The sequence below is a fragment of the Trachurus trachurus genome (genome assembly GCF_905171665.1).
Source record: "Trachurus trachurus genome assembly, chromosome: 8".
Classification (NCBI taxonomy): Eukaryota; Metazoa; Chordata; class Actinopteri; order Carangiformes; family Carangidae; genus Trachurus; species Trachurus trachurus.
The window spans coordinates 29355368-29374427 of record NC_139905.1 but is presented as its reverse complement, the minus strand read 5'-3'; the positions used below and the strand labels follow the sequence as shown (position 1 = coordinate 29374427).

The window sequence follows — 19060 nt, the reverse complement described above, 5'->3', positions numbered from 1 at the left end:
CCACAATATTACTTTTTTTCCTTCACTGATTAGCGGGAGAAATGACCGACCTGGTTGAGAGCAGCATTAGTAAACCACAACAAAAACACGTGTAGCCGTCCCCCCCCCCTCATTTTTCCCACTGACGGAAATCCGTCGTGGCGACGGAGAACTTTAATCCATGAATTTAAGACCATCGAGTACTGTATTTAAGACCATCTTAGAAATTTCTGATAAATTTAATACTTTTTAAGGCCTTAATTTTAGATACATGAATTTAAGACTTTTTAAGACTTTTTAAGGATCCGCGGATACCCTGTTATCTCATAGCGTGGTGAATGTGCAGGTCACAACTTGTCCACCAGAGCGTTTTGGAGTTGTTGGATTGTGTATTTGATGAGGGGAAACCAGGAAATTCCATGAGCCTCCGTAGTGTAGCTCTGAGCAGCTCACGGCTCTGCTCCGCCGTTCTAAAAACAGCTTGCACCGACAATTAAATAGAGAATAGAATAGAGAATACTTTATTCATCCCTAGCAGGGAAATTCAAGTTAGTCCAGTAGCTCACACAACAATGACACAAAAAAGATGAATACAAAAAACATTTTAACAAGTGTTATATAAAACGATTGCAGCAGGAACAAATGATATCTTAAATCTTTCAGTTCTGCAGGTCAGGGAGATGAGCCTTTTATTGCGGCTGCTCCTCTGACCTGAGAGGGTTTTGTGTAGAGGGTGTTGGGGGTCACCCAGGATGGTCTTCAACTTACACCCCATCCTCCACTTAACCACAGCCTCTACCAGCTCCACTCCCTCCCCCATCACAGAGCTACATTTTTTGATGAGGCTGTCTAGTAAAAGGTAAAAAGTAAAAGGTAACAAACCTACTGCTAAGACTATAGGGATTATGGCAATGGGCCAATTTGCCAAAATGTTGAACTATCCCTTTAATATGAACCATTAAAACCCTGCAGAAAATCTGACAGCTCATTTGTGACACATTACAGAGTGTTTTCCAGCACAGAGGAGTACATTACCTGGTGCAGTGGGAGTACAGGGTGTAGAGGACAGCGTACTGGATGGCGGGGTAGTAGACGGCTAACTCCGAGTGGACCAGCGTCAAATTGTGGCTGAGGAGAGCGAAGACCGTAGGAGACAACGCCCACATCTGAACGGATACAACACATTTCAACATGAACACACAGGTGATACCTCTTTTGATTACGGGCGGCTGGAGCAATCGCTTGCATTTTCCTAAATAAAAAAGAAAAGGCACAGTACAGAAAGTACAGCAGCTCACCCCAATGAGAGAGTTCTTGGTGTTGCCGATGGTGGTGAGGGTGCTGAGGTTAAAGATGAGGGTGAACTGGGCCTTCTCCAGTGGCAGGGTGAGGGAAGCGAAAGCAGGGTGCTGGATGGTGGGGCACAGGCCGTCGGGGGCCGGGGCCTTACCGGGGGGCTCCAGGGGCCCCATCAGGCTGGACAGGGCGCAGGCCATCTCACCCAGGACCATCTTATAGGCTGCCTCCAGTGTGGGGATGTTTTTGAGGCTCAGCAGAGCCTGGTACACACTGTGGACTGCTGACATCACCTGTGAAGTGCAGAAACACACACACACAGATATTCAGACTTCGTATTGTAACCAACAGCAGCCCTCAGCCAGGCTCCAATCAGACTATATAGGACTATATGCTAAACCCTTGGTTTGACATACAGCCCTAACTACTCTTGGTTTTGGAATCATTTTTAACTACCGTACAAGACACGGAAGCCTTCTTCCAAAGTGATTGGCAGTTGTTTTCATATGTTCTGGGAGTTGGTCGCCTTAAACCTCTCTAAGTTGTTTAAAATCAGGTTTCCCTGCTCGCCTGCTACACTCATTTTGAAAGATTTGTCAAGGATGGGTTTGACACAGACAAGGACAAGAGAAGAGCTTTGTTGCCTGGACTTAGGGCTGCGAAAAAACTAGTTACAACCACAAGATGGAAACTTATTTTTCCATATACTATATACTATATATATATATATATATATATATTTTTATTATTATTATTATTATTATTATTATTATTATTATTATTATTATTATTATTATTATTATTATTATTATTATTTATCATCAACTATTATTTCATTTTTGTTTATTCATGTGAATCTGTATAGAAGCATATGTATAGGTATGAATATAGATCTTGTGATCTATTTTTGTAACATGTGCATATGCCCATCTATACTTTTCTTTAAAATAAAATAAACATTTGATCACAAAAAAAGGAATGGAGGCCTGTAGTGCCACCTTGTTACACTCACCTCTTTCTCTCGATGGAAGCGCAGCTTCAGCAGCTTGGAGTCAGGCGCCAACAGCTTCTCTACAAAGCACACAGGCAGCTTCGTGTGGATCTGGTCCACGATCTGAAAGCAAAAGGTAGAGCAATCAATGACTTACAATGGCTTACAGGTGACAGAAAACACCTACTCCTCTTCATATGTGGATCGTTTCAGGTGTGGCAGGAATCTCTCAACAGCCCTTTGTCACAACGATGTACAGCAACTAGGTTAAATCTTTTTACACCAATATGTCTGAAGTTAGAGGAAGACACCTGCACAATTTATTCTCATCCAACAAGAGCATAAGACTGGAAAAGGGAAGAATAATAATGCAAAACATCTGATGAATAAATAGAGAGAAGGTGCAAAAGGCCCATCAGCTAACAGTGAGTAACAGACCTGGAAGCAGGTTTGTTTGGGCCACAAGCGGTGTGTTGTGCATCAGTGTGGTGTGAGGTGTGACCGTACCAGGGTGAGCAGGCTGAGCACCGCCAGGTAGTAGTCGCTGCCACAGGCCTGGCAGCAGTCCAGCTGGTCCAGGCCGTAGGCTAGGACGGCCTCCATCAGCGGACCGCAGGGTTCCACACTGGCCAGCAGCACTCCCACACACTCGTTCCCGGCTGTGAGAACGCCCTCAGAGAACTGGACCTGCTTCGCTGTGCTCACACAACTCAGGACCCGGTTCAGAACCTGAGACAAACACAACAAAGGGGACAATTATTCCAACACCACAGAACCCGTGGTTTGGTTTTTGCGGGTCCTGACTGGAATGTGTTTAGGTCTAAAGGGACATGAGGCAGTGAGACGATCCACAGCTCTTTGTGCTTTTACTTTCAGACTCGTCGTCATTTTGCTGCTGATGTGAAGACGACGACAGAAGAGGGGTTGATCGTTAATAAAGAGACGAGCCTAATCTGTTGATTATTTAAACGATTAATCAATTAGTTGTTATGTCAATAAAATGTTAAAAAATGTTGAAAAATCAGTGTTTCCCAAACCAGAAGATGACGTCACCAAATGTCTTGTTTTGTCCACAAAACAAAGAGAGACTCGGTTTGTTGTCCGCCTGCTGTCTGCCCAATTTCACGTGAATGCAGCATGAAGAATACGATTGAGTTGCTTGCGATATACAACCGCAACGCTAGATGGGAGTAATTACTACACAATGTACCTTAAAAAAAAAAAAAAACTACTCAAAACCAATTATTCAATTATCAAAATAGTTGACGATTATTTTAATAAATCGATTATTGTTCGATTAATTGATGAATTGTTGCAGCTCTAGTGCAGGCGGCAGAGTGGTCAGTTTATGTTGTGTTTCTTCAACAGCTGCTCATAGAAGAGAACAAAGAGGAAACAACACACCTAGGTTTTGAGTGACATCCCCTTCATCGTCTGAAATTGCATCATCAGAACAACCTCTGCTTCAAAGCTCATATTTCAGATTCCAAACTTCTGCCAAACTTCCAAAGTCAGAGGTCGCTCTCTCTCCCGAGAGCAGTAGGATAAGTCGACACCATCGGCTTATTTGACTGATTGCAAATACCCAGCTGGCCGTTTCATTTCCTCACATTTAGAACAGGTGCAGATTTGTTTTGTTGTTAAGGTTCTTACATCGGTGACGTATGCCTCAGTGATGGGCGGTCCTCTGACGGGGCTGAATCTCTCTCCGATGCTGCGGACCACTGTACTGAAGACCCTCAGCAGAGCGGCCAGTTTGGGCAGCGACACCGAGGGAGGGGGGATGTCTTCATCCAACGCCTCGCCCGACACCACGTGGCTCAGATCCTGAACAGAGACACAGACTCGGTCAGTTCCCTGACAAAAGCCAGTCCTGCTTCATTACACTTGTTGAGACTAATCTGTATTTGCCCTCAGCCATGTGACTGGAGGCTCTAGACTAACTTCACCTCTGCATACGCCTCCATGTCCTCCAGGAACTGCCCCAGCAGGGTGGTGGAGAAGGTCAGGTCTGCCACCCAGAACTGCTCCAGACTCTGTAGCCAACCTGGACAGACAGGAGGAGCAGAACACTGGTATTGAGAATAAAACAGGAAACAATGACCTTGGAGCATACGCACTGGTCAGATGCCTCTTGTGCCACAGAATGAAATGTTTCATTCGATTAATAAAACAGTTAGGGAAAAACAGCAGCAGCTGCAAAGCCAGATCAGTTACAATCACAACAACAGGAATAAAAGTGATGATAACGTTCCCAACTGACCTGAGACTTGCTGAGTGAGGGCCTGTTTCTGTGTGTGGTCAATGTGCCAGCCCACCAGGATGTCCACTGTGTCCTGTAGAAGGAGGACATATCAAAAAAAGGGGGTCATGACGTGAAACTCAGGTGACCTGTGAGCTGCAGCGGCGGCCGGCGCTCAAACACTCACCCTGAAGTTGGTGCTGAAGACGTGTGGGTAGCAGCGAGCCACCTGGAGGATACACCTGACGCTTTGACAGAGCAGCTCCGGTGTGTCCACGTTCTCCAGGATGGACTGCAGGTTGCTCATCACCAGCTGAAACACACGGAGACACTCAGACCACAGAGCAGGCTTCTATGCTAGCACGAAGGTGCTGCTAAAACATGTGTATGAGCATGGGGGGCCGTTCAGATGTAGCATCTTTTGCACACAGACCCATTTCTTTCAATGTAGACGCGTCATGCGCGATCACAACCCAAAGCAACGCTGTAGCAGCGTGCATTCGGTGCAATGTGCTTGTTTTTTCGTGCACAATAATTTAGTGGTCAAATGAGTTTTGTAGCTCCCAGTGGGTTTTAATATGGTGGAGCCCAAAACAGCTCTTTTAATGCTAAAAGTCACCAACCCCTGTTCTATGGTAATGCATAGAATAAAACTGTAAAGCTAGCTCCTCTGTAAATGTTGCTTTGGAAATGACAGACTCCTGTCCAGAGCAAGGTTAGGTTTGTTTTTCTCATTAGTCTTTATTTTGTTTCAGCTTTTTATATTCAGTTTTGCAGATTTGCACTTTTTTCTTGTAACATGTCAGGGGTCAGATTGCTGGAGATAACAGGGCTCAGATATTTTAAATCGTTTTTTCCCCCCTCCTACCTAGAATCAAACTGAAAAAAAATTGCTCAAAACAAGTTCTAACTTTACTTCATTTTGGTTTTCCCCTCTGGTAGTGTGACCAGAAACAACAAGCCAAAAGAAGAGATGGCAGCTCTTCTGTTTCTCTCTCTTCAATCTGGTGTTTGGCTTCACTTGGTGAAAGATGAGTTCAAAATGTGAAGATCTAACCGCCGTCTGAGACCGCTGATCAGCTGAGCCAGATCACAGTGGATGAGACGCTACAAGGCAGGAGCAGCGTGTGTGTTATATAACATGAGCCTAGGGTGAAGCCCACTCTGAACTACGGGAGCCCAGTGGGGAACATCGGTGGCAGATGTTAAAGGGATAGTTCACCCAAAATTAAAATTTCGAACTCATTATCTACCCACCCTCATGTCGACTAAGGGCTGGGAGAAGTTTCAGAGTCCTCCGTGCCTTCTCTGAGTTACGGGGGGGTCCGCGCAGCAGTATTTGTCCATATAATGGTTGTGAATGGATACCACTTTTCTTCATCCAAAAAACATCCAAATATCTCCATACTGCTCATCGGTAATGTCCCTCTTGTATTGAAGCTCCGACATGAGAAATTGTTCCGAAAAAAATTAAATAAGTCTATATTTTAAGCTTGTTTGTAGCGGAAGCTCCCAGTGTCTCAGTTCACTGCTCTTCCTGTGTCCGTGCAAATCTCGCGTGATTTGCACTGACCGGCGGAACAATTTCTCATGTCGGGGCTTCAATACCACAGGGACATTACAGACGAGCAGTATGGAGGTATTTGGATGTTTTCTGGTGTGTCTTTTTGGACGAAGAAAAGTGGTATTCATTCACAACCATTATATGGACAAATACTGCTGCACGGACCCTCACAGCTCTTAGTCGATATGAGGGTGAGTAGATAATGAGTGAAATTTGAATTTTGGGTGAACTATCTCTTTAAAGAGAAACCAAATCGATTTCAACTACAAATTCGAATTAATCAACAAAAATCGCCCAGCCCTAGCAGATAATAAATACAAATTTGAGGTGATTAATATAATGAATGTGCACCTGTACTGGTTGCACACCAAGAGCCAATCAGCTCGTGAGGTCAGTGAGTTACTGCTCCATCTGACTCAACTAAAACCAAAAGGTAGATTTCATATCCAACTAAAATACCAAACCACAAATGAACAAAGACAAATTCTTACAGAGATACATTTGTTTTGTTTGTCCTCATTTTTAGTTTTAGTGTACAGTGTACTGGTCCAGTGTGTGTGTGTTTACCTGCATGACGTGAGAGAAGGCCTTCCTCTCTCCAGCCGTCTCCAGAGCGCGCTGCGCCGCCACCAGGTACAGCAGCTTCACCTCGTCACGACTGCTGGAAGTGAACTTGAGGAAAAGCCACTTGAAGATGCGCTCGGCCTCGTAGCCCAGCACGGTGCAGAGGAGACCCAGGCACGCCGCCGCGTCCTGACGCAGCTCCCACAGCAGCTTACTGCTACACACACACACACACACACACACACAGCAGCAACCAGTTAGACTCACAGAGCAGGGAGGGATGAACCTACTGAGGCTGGTCTTGAGAAAGTTTCATTAAGTGTGTCACAACTTCTCTGTTTCCCTCACTCAAACACTTCATTAGGTTGTTGCTGTTAGGGATGGGTACCTTTCACATTTGAATGGATACGGTACCGATATACAACGGTAGCTGTTTTAGGTACTTTTTGTGTGTATGTGTGGTAATTAAAGTACGACGGAGTATTAGGGCCACATTGAGAAAAAAAAAAATCACAAACTTTGAGAATGAAGTCATAAATTTCCGAGAATAAAGTCGTACATTTCCTACGAGATAAAAGTCATAACGTTACGAGAATAAAGTCGTAAATTTACAAGCATAGAGTTGTAAATTTACGACTCGTAATGTCATGACTTTATTCTTGTAAATGTACGACTTTATTCTCGAAGTTTGTGATTTTTTTTATTTGTCAATGTGGCCCTAATACTCCCTCGTATTAAAGTTATTTTGTCTATTAAAAAAAGGGCAAAATTCAGAATTTTGAATATTTATTTCTCAACAACATCACAACTCCTACGCCTTTAAGAGTATTTCATACTGTCTAAAAAATGTAAATGTTCCCTTTTGACTAGGGGTGCACCGAATGGCACGTGAATCGATACTCTGTACTTTGGTGGGAGTTTGGTCGGTACCAATAAAAGTAGAGAATTCGGTAGCCATCCCTAGTTGCTGTTACACTAATTATCATCAACAAATGGTTAGTCTGACTGTGTGTACATGGTGCTGAATCCTCAGGAAAGTGCTTCAGTTAAAACGCAGAGCGCCCAGCTTCCTCTTACCTCTCATTTAAAATATCATTCAGGGTGCTGAGGATGGTGTCCAACTGTTTGACCAGGGTCTGTGTGAGAGAGGATACAGAGGATTATGTCAGGGATGTGTTAGTCACTACTTTGATCCTCTACAACGCATTTGATTTGATAGAAGCAGCGATGTGTTGACTAGAGACGAGCGTCTGCTGTGATTCATGTGAGGTGTCCTGTTGGTTCAGGAAGCTGTAGGAGGCTCAAACAGCTCGTCCACAATCCCTACAGAGCCTGATTCCTAATTGACACATTTACAAGAAACAAAAAAAACACAATTTCTTTCAGCACAATGGCAAGACAATAGCTGGGTTTACATGGAGCCAAACACTCCAATTAGAATCAGTTTTTAGATGTCCAAACCCAATTAAAATGCTCCATATAAACACCTCGGTCAGAACACACAGGCCCAGACTGAGAGGAATTTAATTTGGTTTCAGAGGGGTAGAATATTCCTTCTCCTAAATGGATCAAAAGTAAAATGACATCATGTAAACAGGGAAATGAATTGTTGTCTGGTTGTGTTCTTTCTGTGCATGCTGTAAATGAGTAGTGAGTAGTAGTGTGGCAATGTCCACTAAAGACTCAACGAAGCCGGGGACAGACCGGAGCGTCCAACAGATACCAAACTGCTGGAAACCTCTGAAGGCCAGCGGTGACTATGTTGTGATTAATCTGCATGTGACACGGCTGTAAAACGTCTGGTTTGAATAAAAGCAGACACGCATGTAAACACCAGATCACGTCACATGTAAACAGTTGACATGAAACCTTCATTCACAATGATTTGAACCAGAATGAAAAAAAGTCTTCATATAAACATGACTAATGTCTTGACGGTCAAACTGAGCAAAGCTCCACTTATCATTCACTGCTGATCTATGGACACGGCTGGATTTAGTTTGAGAACTTGATAAGGAGTTCATTTGTCCATGAAATAAAAAAAAAAATTTAAAAAATGGTGCGCTTCAGTCCTGGCCCTTCGCCTTCAAAATACTTCTGAAATTCAGCGACAGTATTCATTGCTGAGGAGAAGATGTGACTGACCACTTTGCTCTCTCCATGGCTGATGAAGTCCTTCAGCTGTTTGAGGGTGGCCAGCCTGCGGTCGCGATCATCCTCCCTGGAGACTCGGCGCAGGAGGTTGGCCAGCCGAGACTCCTCTGAATGAGCCACCCCTCTGTCTGCAATCACAACGCCACATGTCAGCAACAACTGAAATTAATCTTTGTCCTTTATTTCTATGGCTTGGTCATGTTAAACCTTTAAAACTCCTATGTGTTAAGGAGTTTTAAAGGTTTAACATGACCAAGCTATAGAAATAAAGGCTTTTTAACAAGAGTCAGGTAGATTTTCCACAGATAAAATTCTGTCTGATCCTTTTCTTCAGCAGCTGTGAGGCTGGAGGCTCCTCCAGATAGTAGATACAGGGATTAAAGTGACTGATTTTTAATAAAAATCGTAGTGCCACAGACATTGCAACAAAACAAAACTTGTGCCCATAACATCATTCATGCTTCTGTCTCCACTTTAAAGGAATAGTTCAGCAAAAAATGAAATTCAGTTATTATTGACTCACCCTCATGCTGATGAATACTCAGGAGTAGTTTTTTATTCCTCCAGATGCACTTTGAGGAATAAAAAACTACTCGGAGTATTCATCAGCATGAGGGTGAGTCACTAATGACTGAATTTCATTTTTTTGCTGAACTATTCCTTTAATCACTTCCTTGGCTCCTTCATTGTCATTCATGCTGTCCACCTGTGGTGCTTTGTGAAGCAAACAAAACAAAGTAATAGAAGGCAAAAGACTTTCTGGAGTCCAACCGATGGAAACTCATCACAGACAGACAACTTGAATCCCTGCAGATGTATCATGATACTCGTTTTTCACTCTGAATGAATCTCCAGTTGATGTTTTATGCATCAATTATGAAGTTTCACAATTTAGATTTTATTCTTGCAACCTGTTCAACTTCACCCTCAGTTCCAGCTTGTATATGATCCTAGTTTCTCCTTTGTAAGCGATATCATACAAGTCTGACGTTTTCACATCCAATTGTTGCACTAAACTGTGGTCCAGCATTAAAAACATTTCAGTGCAGAACGTGCCCTAATCCCGTATTTACTTCATTACACCGGTGTCATATTGCATTTACAGCGAGTCCAGACGGCCACACACCGACTGTTACCTTGACAGAGAGCTGCAGCTGACCAACAGGTGACTGTCAGTAAACCCAGTGAGCGCTACAGAACTGCCAAGCCAGCTGCAGTCAGTCATATCATAGAGAGCAACGCGCTGGTGTGGGAGAGCTGCTTACCCTGCGATTTCCTCATGTCCTTTGAAGCTAAAGCACGGTTTCCATGCTGAAAAGGAGTCAAATCCGTCGTCACGTCATTGGGCCTCAACTCTTGCCCCAGCGACTTCCAACCAAATGTAGTATCACAGACACCCTGACCAGCTTCATATCCACCTGCAGGACACACACCGTGTTGGGTTATACAGCAGGTCTGGCCAGGTGTGTATCATACCTGACATCATAGAGTGGAACAATGTTCAGGGTCACACAGGTTAAAGCACTGAAGTATGTTAGGAGAAAATAGAAGCCCATGTTCATTTTTGCATCACATTTGTTGTTTGACAGTAAACTATTTGACTAAAACAACCAGGGGCCGTATTCACAAAGCCTTTTATCTTACCGCTAGGAGTGCTCCTAACTCGCACTAAAAGTTTTTACGTAGGAGTTTTTTCTTAAAAGCTATTCACAAAGCTGCTGAGACCTACTCTTACTAAGGATAAATCACTAAGAGCAGAGTAAGAGTGACGCCCCTGGTGACGCCCCGTTGCTATGGATTACGTCAATTCTCGTGCACGAATTCGAGGCGCTCAACGCGGTGATTGGTTGTTGAGTGCCGGCGGCGCCCCCCCTCCCCTCCCCTCCCCTCCCTCCTCCTTCTCCTCCTCCTCGCCGCCGCCGACGCTGCTCCGCTCCACTTTTTTTTTTTTTTTTTGCCGTCAGGTCCGACGGGGCTACTGCTTCGAGTCCAAACCACTGTCTCTGCTGCCGAGTTGGGCTCTGAACTTTCTGTCTTTCTCTCTGCCATCTGCATCTTTCTGCTACAGTTTTTGTCGCGTCTCACTTTCAGCAGTGTGACGCTGTGCAAATGCATTGAGGGTCAGTGCGTCCACTCGCAAAGCAGCCGCTGGTTTTTTTTCTTCCCACATTTTAATATTAATTTTCACATTCGTTGACAGCCCTATATGGTGATCATAATAATGATGAGAAAAGAAAATGTATTACCCACATTTGTGGCCTATAGCAGGATTTGAACCCAGACTAACAATAAGTTTAGTTTACTGGGGGAGCAGCCTTATCACATGAGCTATTACTACTAACAGATGTGTGTGTCTAGCGCACCCACCAAGTTTTTAAAAATATTTTTGGCTCACATCAGCATGACTGCATCGCAGCTGTCGCAGTTACCTCGGTCCGACCGTTGTGACGCCTATATTGGACAGTTCGTCACCGTCACTACTCCCGTTTTATAGCGAAAATGTTGTAGATGACCCCAAAAAAAAAAAAAAAAAAAAAAAAAAACACCGACAAAAAGGCACGTTGGGCATCAAAGGGCAAAGGGGCAGGTGCTCCAGCTCCCCCCTCTGCAGCAATTCGCAGTCCTCCATACATTTGCCTGGCTGCAGCCATTTGCGATTCTTTGTGAATAGGTCTCACTGAGTTAGGAGTCCTCACGAGGACTTTTAAGCTCTCCCAGACTTAGGAGCTACTTTTAGCCATAAAATACTTTGTGAATTACTCTTATTTTAAAAAACTAGGAGTCCTAAATTTAAGACTGACACGCCCACTTTTTTTAGGAGTTGCTCCTAAATTCGGCCCTTAGGAGCTACTTTTAACCTTAAGATTCTTTGTGAATACGGCCCCAGGACCCATAGCAGCAGAAATGAGATAGATTTCAGGTTCACTAAACTGACAGTAGGGTACAACTATAATACAACTACGGTATACAGGTTCATCTCAATATATTAGAGTATCATGGAAAAGTTTGTTTCAGTAGTTCAATTCAAATAGTGAAACCCATTTTTGAAAATTGAAATATTTAATTATTTTAATTGTAATGAAAACCCCAAATCAGATTTTTTTGACAGTCTATTTACATGTTCTATCAGAAGTGACCCATATCTGATAATCTGCATTTATACCTGCTGTGGTTGCATGAAACAACTCGCTGGAAATAAACTAGTCTTTTTTTTTTTTTTTTTTTATACGAGAGATTATGATTCCATAATATTTTTCAACGAAGGTGAGTCTGGTGTTCAGAGTTTATATCCAACACGTCACTTACGAAGTGAACGTCTGTCCTTACAAAATAAAGTCTGTTTACACTGCAGACGCATTGGCAGATAACCGATTTGTATCTGATTTATTTCCACATATGACGGGGGCCTGAATCTGATCTGACAATATCTGATTCAATAAGTATTTGTCCCGTTAAAACTTTCATGTTACAGATCCGATCTGAGCCACCGCCTCGCACCAGTCCTTGCTCACAGTGCAAGCTGCTCTACCAGGTGAGCTATACCTGTTATACCTTGACAGCTACACCGAGCTGTCAAGCCTTTCACCTCTGAGCCAGATGCAGAGCGGGGCGGGAGGCAGAAAAACTCAGAAATGCAATTTTGCACTTCCTTTCCTGCCGATATGTCCTCTAACATAAGAAAAATGCCACAGGAACATGTGAAAAGCATGAAAAACACGATTTTCATGGGAGGGGGTCTTTAAGAAAAAAATCACTAGTTCATTTCCTCTTCAGCGACTTGTTTCACGCAAGCAAAGCAGGTGTAAAGGGATATATCAGATATGGGTTACTTCTGATAGACATGTAAATAGACAGTCAAAAAATATATGCCAGATATAGGCAACAAATGGGAATTGGGCCACTTGAACCATGCGGTGTAAAGACAGTCTTAGTCTGGTTCAGTAGCTCCACTCTCCATCAGATTCTACTTTATTCAGATGCAGCTCAATCCACAGTTAGAATTGTTAATTGTAAATGATCGGTGTTATCAGAGCAAAATCTCAAGACCTGTTGAATAAGGACTCACCCTCTTCCTGGTGTGTATCTGCAGCAGCGTAAACATCGCTGGGCACTGCTGGCTGTTCAGGGCAGCTGGAGGGCAACACGTCATACAATGCTCCTGAACCGAGCTCTCTGGACTTCACAGTGTCCTGGCTGGATGACACACTGTCAACTCTGAGCATAGGGAGGACACACAGACACACACACACACACACTAAAAGTTATTATCGTCAATTCTGAAAATGAAGGGGGAGTGAGTGGTTCAATAGTTGCTACAGTGACATCATATGAAACCGGCAGTTATGGTCCGGATGTCTGAGCCAATCAAGCAAAGAAAGGAGAGAAACATGTTAATCATGTGAAATAATATGTCACTGCAACAATATGTGAGCATTAGGGTTTTCTGTCTGTGTCAGAGTAATGAAGTGAAAGGATCATTTATTGACCAACCATCACTGGCTGGGTGTGTTGGTACTTTTGTTTAACAGTTCCATTGAAACTTAAAGCATCATTAACCAGAACAGAAAGTGAAACTCACAGTAGAGCAATTTCCTTCGCCCAATCAGAATGAGCTAAGTTTGGTGTACACAGTTGTCTCTGGGTGATGATGGCACAGAAGGGTTGTATAGGGATGTCACGATTACTTGTTTCCACAATTAATCGCGGTATTAAACACCACAATTAATTAATGGTTCCTAAATACTGTCACTTTCCAAAAAAGATTATGTGGGAACCATGTCGGCAGATGTGCGCCAAAATAAAGGTAAATGCACAGATACTGGTCCATTTACCTTACGTAATAATAATATTTCAAACACTTCCCCTGGGGGATTAATAACTGGTCCTATATGAATAGATACTTACAATATTTTGTTTAAATACTGTGATTTTACACATTCATAATGTTGTGAAATTAATAAATGCAAAAAAAAATCGTAATACCGTGATTATTTTTCTGATAATAATCGTACTAAGAAAATCTATAATCGTGACATCCCTAGTGTTGTACCAAGAGAAACTACATAAACAAGTCCAGCTGTCTTTGATTTTAGCACTTAAAGCTACAGTTGGTAAGTTGACGAAAGTGAAAGTTAACTCCGTGACTTGGTTGGAAATTTCAAGAAAATACAGCGTCAGGTCCCTTGAGTTGGATTTTGTCCTAAATTACCCATTTAATGTCCGACTATCAGAATATAGTGACAGTTCCAGCAAATATGACTGAATAATTGTTACCAACTGAACCTTTAAAGCTCAGGTTAACACAATGCATCCAACAACTTCAACTGAAAAGGTCTATACACTACATTACAGTGGTTCTCAACGTGGGGTCCAGGGACCCCCAGGGGTCCTTGAGAGGGTTCAAGGGGGTCCCCAACTTTTTCTTGAAATTTTACCACTTTTGAGAAATTTTTACCACTTTTTCTAGAATTTTTTTAAAACTTTTTCGGGGAAATTTTACCACTTTTTTTCCTAGCATTGTTTTCGAGAAATTTTACCACTTTTCTCTAGAATTGTTTTTGAGAATTTTTACCACTTGTTCTAGAAATGTTTAAATGTTTTTGGGGAAATTGTACCATTTTTCCCCATAAATTTCTCTATAATATTTCCAAAAATCCATGCCATGGCCCTAGTTTGAACGCACATTTAATAAAAATGTAACATTCTTCAGTCCCAGAACAAATATATGTGTATTTCTGGCATTTGCTTCAAAATTTTGTCTAATGGGGGTTCGTGGTCTAATTTGTGTCAATTTAGGGGTCCTTGATGTAAAAACCTTTGAGAACCACTGCACTACAACACCAAGATCTCATGAAAAGCAGCCCAGAAACCAAAGCAGGAGCAGCGTCACCTGAATGATACATTTCAGATCAAAGTCATATGGGAAAATACAGTCAAAGGAAAATTAATGTAATAAAACCTCTGCTGTAAAATGATTTTTTTTCTTCCTTTTTTACTTCACACATCGACAGTGTGTCAAACTGTGTGGTAAATGACCACACTGCTCGAGGGCAGCAGTTCAGAGCTCAAATGCCTGTGGTTAAAATTGGACACAACTCTGCCCAGTGTTGTACTTGTGATAACAAATGTGATAACAAATCACAAGGAGGACCCGGCCTATGACAATGAACATAGTGTGTACGACAGTGTGTAGACAGACCACACACAGTCACCTGGCTGCGGTGGTCAGCTAGCAGCTTTTGCAGACAGCTGTCGGCCGGTAGCTAAAACCAGACCGCAAATTATGTCCCAACAGGACGGTATGAAACCCTGGAACAATGGACGGACGCGTCTTTCATCTCATGTGTCATGTATTCTAGTTATTCACTGTCCAGAAAATGTCAAGCCGCTGGACCGCTGCATGTGACGGGTTATGGCCGGGAACCAGGTATTTCATCTCCACTGTGGATGCTACACACACTCAATACAACACAGTTACTATAACAACAACACAAAGCTAATGCGGCATCGTCTTCACTAAGGACAGCCAAGAGCAATGGAGGACTCCGAAGGGAGCCCAGACTGAGAACCATCTGCTCCTCCTAGTGGTTTTGTGGGCTGCCATGATAAAAGCATGGAATAACTTAAAGAGATGTTGGTGTTGTTGATTGGCAAATATCTAGTCAGCAAGTTTGTTGAGAATGTCTCGCATTGATGATTCTCACTGACGAATCAGCAGTCTGCTGTGTTTTCACATCAACTTTCGGCACTTTGTTTTAGTGGATGTGATACCAAAAGAAAAGAAAAAACTACCAGGTACTATCCACAACTTTTATCACATGTAAAACAACAACAGATGAGTAGAGGTAAGCTCATTCCATGTTGTGGAAAAGATTTGTAAGAAATTCCCCAAGATCTTTTGGTTTGTAGACAGAGGGTCACCTCACTATTTGTTAACAAACTGCTTTGAGTGCTTCACAGGGATAGTTCAACATTTTGGCAAATTTGCCTATTGCTATAATCCCTATAGTCATAGCAGTAGGTTCATTACCTTTAATTGTTGCTGCAAGCTGTTCTTAGATCGGCAGGGCAGAGACGTGAGCTGCTCAGCTAACACAACAGAGGCTCATGGTATTTCTACATTTCCCTCATCAAACTAAATACACAATCCAACAACTCCAAAACGCTCTGGTGGACAAGTTGTGACCTGCACATTCACCACACTATGAAATAATAACGTATAATTATGTAACATTATGACACATGAAGCAAATACTCGGAACTACTTTTGCTTTTGAAATCACTCTGACCAGCGGCCGTGTCTGGAATGTAGGTAGTTCCAGCTACGCATTTACCTCGAAGCGTTCCATTATTATCTCGTATTGTGATGAATGTACAGGTCACAACTTGAGTGTTTTGGAGTTGTTGGATTGTGTATTTGATGAGGGACAGCGGAAATACCGCTGTGCAGAGCTCACGTCACTGCCCCGCTGATCTAAAAACAGCTTGCACAACAATAAAGGTTTTTCTTTTCCGCGGTTGTAGCTCGTTGAAGACTCTGATCGCACACGCTATTAGTGCATGAAGAGCGGTACGCGCAGAGGAGGGAGGGAAAGAGACAGCAGATTGAATGATCCAATCGACTTGAACGTGGCGTTCAAGATGATTGGATGCTGTTTTTACATTGTCCGTTCCACAGGCGCGTGACTTTTTTTCATTTTTGTGAAAAAAGCATTGAATTAATAGGCTGTAATCGAAGTGTGAAGAGGCTTTCAGATCTCCAACCCTACCTCTATTGTTTCTGCTAGTTTGGACAGGGTGTGGGATGTTTACAAGTTGATTACACTTTAACCTTGACTTCAAAATGGAAAGGGTTACTGGAGATTCAAACACGTGCCTCCCTCCTCACCCTGTGATCGACCTCAGCTGTAGACCTCTGAGGTTCAGATCCTAGTTCATGACTCTACAGGAAGTGATTGTCAAGAGCTGATTGACAGGGTGAGTGAAGCCTCAGCCTGGGGAAATATCCAGCTAGCCCAATGCAGCACCCACAATTCAGTTTGTTTTAATATGAGACACTTCGATTATACACAAATGCATCACATCATATAAACGCCACATAATGTCAACTGGTAAAAGCAGTTTTTTCTCAATCTTGACACAGGGCCCATGTGTCAAGAAGACAGGGCCTTTAGGTTTTGATGGAGGTGCAGTAGACACCATGAGGTTCTTGTTAGTGAAACATGTTACCAAGCAAATGTTCAATTCATTCAATTCATTTTAACACTACCACCGCGAGCCCCGGGGGGCAGCTGCCACATTGTGTAGTGGGAACACTTGGACCTGATGTTGTACATGTCATGACATGAGCTACGGTGACACATGTGACGCTAACACTGGACTTCACAGCCTCGATACCTGCTGTGTCTACTTTTCTAATTAGGAGATTTAAAAAAAAAAAAAAAAAAAAGTTGCCGAATATTTTCCGTAATTTTGAGACTCGGGCCAGAAGTTCCCTGCGAAGTTACGGTGATAACGTTATAGAGCAGGGTGGCGTCTTCCTGCTGCTAACCCGCTGTAACGTTAGTTAGCCAGCGGCAGCCGACACCGTAGTGACGCTAAACCAGCTACACACACACTACACACCACAGCTCACACAAGTGTCTACACGCCCCTGTGGTTGTTATAAAACAAACACTAACCTGCCTCATCACCGGGGCAAACGGGAGGTCGCTAACAGTTCCCAGGCTCCCGTTACGGTTTATTACCGTTAACTTGGTAAACGAGCAGCCTTTTCCAAACACGTTAGCTAACCGAAGCTAACCCAAACACACCGAGCTAACGCGGCTCGTCAACGGCCGACGCTCGGCTCAGGCTGCCGCTTCCACGAGCTGCGGGTTAAAGGCAGCGTGGGGGGAGTCCACTGTACGCGTTTTAAGGTCACTGTAAACACACACAGACACACACAGAGAGACAGAGTATTTCCCTCCCATGTGGCCACTGCTTCACAAAAGCAGCACGACACACACAGGCCCCACAGAGTCACCGCTTTATTGTGCCCAGCCTCCCCCCCGGAGCCCAGCACCAACCTGGCCTGCCAGTCATTCCACTGTGGCTGCAGTTTGTGGGCGCCGCTGAGCCGAGACCCCGAGGCTTTACGGCTCATTACCTTTTAGAGAGCTGCATGACCCGCCGGCAGCGGTTACCGTGTCTCTCCTCGCGATTATTTTTTCACTATTAGGTTTTTGTCAAGTCTCATAAGTCGGTTAGCTATTCGTCGTTAAAGCTAGCTGAAGGTAGGCTCCTTCTTCTTCTTCTTCTTTGAGGTTGCGCGGCAGGTGTCGTCCTTAACGCTGCATTACCGCCCCCCTCCGGAGGCGATGTGTACTGCAGCGCCTGGTTTTTCAGATTATTTATCACAATCACATTAAAGTGAAAGATAAAGGTAAAAATCATCAAATTATAAAGACAAAAATGAAACAAAGAATAGCAAAACAGAAGAAAACATTGAACATTTTAGAGGATATTTCACCACCTTGTTTTTATTCCTCACTTTTTTTTTTTTAATTATTATCTATCAGGCTGAAAACAAACAGCAATAATTCTGCCTCTGACCTTATTTACAGCCACTGTCTAACTACCTTTATTGTGAGAACTTGTCAGTTAGTCCAGTAATTTTAGGCCAAAAAAGGGGTCAACGTTGAACAAATTGCAACAGAAACTCAACTGATTTTGTATCCTCAACATGTCCTGAGTGAGGGGGGAAAAAGCCCCGAAGAATCCCATTAGGGGAAAGTTTCGACATTTATGCAAATTTGCTCATGTTAACAAAGAATTTCAAAAAACTTGTAATACATTTTTTGTTTGTCTTAATGTAAGTAATCAACTCAGTAATTTTCATGGAGATATCTAAAGGTTAAAAATGTTACCCTATTCACATGAGAAAAATAATTAATAGGCGTATAAATGGGATATATTTGGGTCTTTTTCTAAACTTTCCTCTGATGGGATTCTTCGGGGCTTTTTTTCTCTCACTCAGGACATGTTGAGGATACAAAATCAGTTGAGTTTGCTTCTGTTGCAATTTGTTCAACCTTTTTTCATAAATTGACTGGACTAAGTTGTGGAGCTATCATTTTGTACAATCTGATACCTCTGACATTTATAAACTTCCTCTGACAACAGCAGAGCCATCTGGGTGGAAGTTTTTTTTTTTCTATATCATGGGCTACAATTATACAATTAGCCTACTCCAGGCTAACTTCTTTTACTAGGAGCACTGTGGCCCCTA

The 19060-nt window shown here is 43.0% G+C and overlaps 1 protein-coding gene across 2 annotated transcripts in view; it reads right to left on the bottom strand.

Moving 5' to 3' along the window:
• Window positions 1–18074, bottom strand: part of smg1 (SMG1 nonsense mediated mRNA decay associated PI3K related kinase) — a 61140-nt gene extending 43066 nt beyond the window's left edge. For both annotated transcript variants that reach the window (XM_083978039.1, XM_083978040.1), the window contains exons 1-14: window positions 17859–18074; window positions 12857–13005; window positions 10056–10208; window positions 8782–8918; window positions 7714–7772; window positions 6640–6853; window positions 4696–4821; window positions 4530–4602; window positions 4216–4313; window positions 3920–4093; window positions 2774–2995; window positions 2288–2389; window positions 1278–1568; window positions 1015–1145 (exon numbers count right to left, since the gene is read on the bottom strand). In XM_083978039.1, coding sequence (XP_083834165.1) covers window positions 1015–1145; window positions 1278–1568; window positions 2288–2389; window positions 2774–2995; window positions 3920–4093; window positions 4216–4313; window positions 4530–4602; window positions 4696–4821; window positions 6640–6853; window positions 7714–7772; window positions 8782–8918; window positions 10056–10208; window positions 12857–13005; window positions 17859–17935 — 2006 coding nt within the window. In that variant the 5' untranslated portion in view covers window positions 17936–18074. The remainder of the gene's footprint in view (window positions 1–1014; window positions 1146–1277; window positions 1569–2287; window positions 2390–2773; window positions 2996–3919; window positions 4094–4215; window positions 4314–4529; window positions 4603–4695; window positions 4822–6639; window positions 6854–7713; window positions 7773–8781; window positions 8919–10055; window positions 10209–12856; window positions 13006–17858) is intronic.
• Window positions 18075–19060: the final 986 nt, after the last annotated feature.